The following is a 2,500-nucleotide window of genomic DNA, read 5'->3' as shown; positions in this document are numbered from 1 at the left end:
GATTTCTGTCTAAGACAAAACCCTAGCGGAGGGTTTTGTATAACACCTCCTTATCCAACCCCCCGTAACCCTGCGCTGCAGCAGCAGCAGCAGCAGCAGCACCAACAGCAGCAGCAGCAGCAGCAGAGACGACAGCAACACGAATCCTATAAAGGATATACCTGCGTATACACCGTAAACCCTCTTCCTAAACCCTGGGGTTTAGAGGGGCCATGGGGTTATGAGAGTTTTCTTATTAAGAGGAAAAAACATAAACCCTTATCTATACCTATACCTAGACACGAAACCCTAAACCCTAAACCCTAAACCCTAAACCCTAAAATATTTTATTAAAACCCCAAAAACAAAGACCATCTTTTTTGTATCAAGACATGATTTTTATGTTTGTCTAGCTAGCCAGCTAGCTAGCTAACTAGCTAGCTAGTTAAATAGCTAAATATCTATCTATATAACTAGCTAAATAAATAAATAAATAAATAAATAAATGGCTAGTTAGCTAGCCAGTAGAGGGAAATGCTGCACAACTCTTCTTAACTATTTGTCTCGCTGCGTAGGCAGAGGCTCTCCTCGCCAGCTAGCTAGCTAGCTAGCTAGCTAACCAGCCAGCTAGCTAGCTAGGAGGACTAGCTAGGAGGACTAGCTAGCTGTCTAGCTAGCTAGCTAGCTAGACAGCTAGCTAGCCGTGTTATTCCTTAGAGACTTTGTCTTGGCTAGTTGTATCCTTAAACCCTTTTGCTCGGTAAACCCCAAGGGCTTGTAAGTCCGCAGCACGAGGAGGAGAAACACTAATATTGCCTGCATGCACATAAACCCTAAACCCTAAACCCTAACCCTAAACCCTAACCCTAAACCCTTAAAAAGGACCAGAATCCTTTAGACCCCAATAAACCCTTAAACCCCTAATACCGCATCCTATATAAACCCTTATATAAAGGGAACTAGTGTCTGCGTGCTTCCCTTCCCACTACCCGCTAGGGTTTAGGGTTTAGGGTTTAGGGTTTAGGGTTTATACCTTCAGCAGCATCTCTTTCTGCCCATAATTCCTCTAATTCTCTTTTTAGGGTTTTCTCCTCCCTCTCTAACCATTGGGGTTTAGGATAAAACACTAAACAACCACGAGCCCTCATCTTCTCTAAATAATGTATCGCCTCTAAACCAGGACGAGCCTATACAAATATATAAACCCTAAACCCTAAACCCTAAACCCTCAAAAACCCTAAACCCTCAAAAACCCTAAACCCTAGAAGACCCAGGGGAAGAAAGCACCCTTCTTATAAAACCGCAATTCCAAAAACCGAAACCCTAAACCCTCAATTCCAACCCAAAAACCCTAAACCCTGATTTCCAAACCCTAAACCCTAAACCCTAAACCCTAAACCCTAATTTTTTTTTCTTACAGTTTTGGGTAGTATACAGAATTTATAGGGTTTAATATGTGCCCTTAAATTAATAGGGTGTCTATACACCACACGAATTTGTCCACCAATTCTATTTATTGCGTTTATTGATGATTGATCTGCAGATGATACTTCTATTGTTATTTTATAGGGGAAGGGATAGTCATTCTGTTAACAACAAGGAGACAAATTAATTTATTAATTAATTAATTAATTAATTAATTAATTAATTAATTAATTAATAGACAGATAGATACATTAGTGGTAACGAAGACAAAAGGAGGAGGAGACAAGAAAAGGAGACAAAAGGAGACACGAGGAGACACAAGGAAACAGCAGAGGGGGAACACTACCTACCTAGCTGGCTAACTAGATAGCTAGCTAGGTAGCCAGCTAGCTAGCTAGGTAGCTAGCTGGGTAGACTATTGACTTACAACATTGAATAGATGGACACCATTGCGTACACGAACACAACCCGAGTCATGAAGATGTCTCTGTGTAATTGGGTACCTGAATATATACACAAACCCTAAACCCTAAACCCTAAACCCTAAACCCTAAACCCTAAACCCTAATCCAGGCATTAAAGACTTACCGATGATCAAGTCTTCCTTGCTCTAAAAATCGCCGCACCTTCGCCAAGTTTAGAGGCTCCCATCGTTTCCTTCGTCTGTAGAATAAACCCTAAACCCTAAACCCTAAACCCTAAACCCTCACGAAGTCTTCCGAAAGAATGAATGGGTATCAAGACCCCTCAATGTGTATTAGGGTTTAGGGTTTAGGGTTAATAAGAAGTATGACATGCTCTCTACCTTTAGGGTTTCTCCTCAGTTTTCTCTAATTACCTACCTAAAGTTTAGGGTTTAGGGTTTAGGGTTTAGGGTTTAGGGTTTACCTTCCTAGCCAAGCTTGTGGCCATTTAGGTAATCGTCTATAAAGAGGGGTTTCTCCTCCCTCGAATGTTTTGCTCCTTGGTCCCCCAAACCTCCCTTGTTTATCCCTTTTTAGTCTTATTCCTTTTGCGCTACTTTTATCTCCTCTTCCTCTTCTTCTTTTCTTCTTCCTTAAACCCTAATCATATTACACATATATATATATATATA

At 40.9% G+C, this 2,500-nt stretch overlaps 1 protein-coding gene across 1 annotated transcript; it reads right to left on the bottom strand.

Moving 5' to 3' along the window:
• Positions 1–685: 685 nt before the first annotated feature.
• Positions 686–2,067, bottom strand: EMWEY_00047400 (ribosomal protein L15, putative; the record flags this gene model as incomplete). The annotated part of the gene is made up of 4 exons (XM_013479279.1): positions 686–795; positions 1,013–1,166; positions 1,832–1,907; positions 1,993–2,067. Coding segments are annotated over 4 exons (415 nt in total), but the record flags the coding sequence as incomplete, so codon positions are not given.
• Between the last annotated feature and the right edge of the window lie 433 nt (positions 2,068–2,500).

This window comes from Eimeria maxima, genomic scaffold, assembly GCF_000499605.1.
Source record: "Eimeria maxima Weybridge genomic scaffold, Emw_scaff1024, whole genome shotgun sequence".
Taxonomy (NCBI): Eukaryota; Apicomplexa; class Conoidasida; order Eucoccidiorida; family Eimeriidae; genus Eimeria; species Eimeria maxima.
The sequence above is the reverse complement of the archived record's forward strand: the minus strand, read 5'-3'. Positions and strand labels throughout refer to the sequence as shown.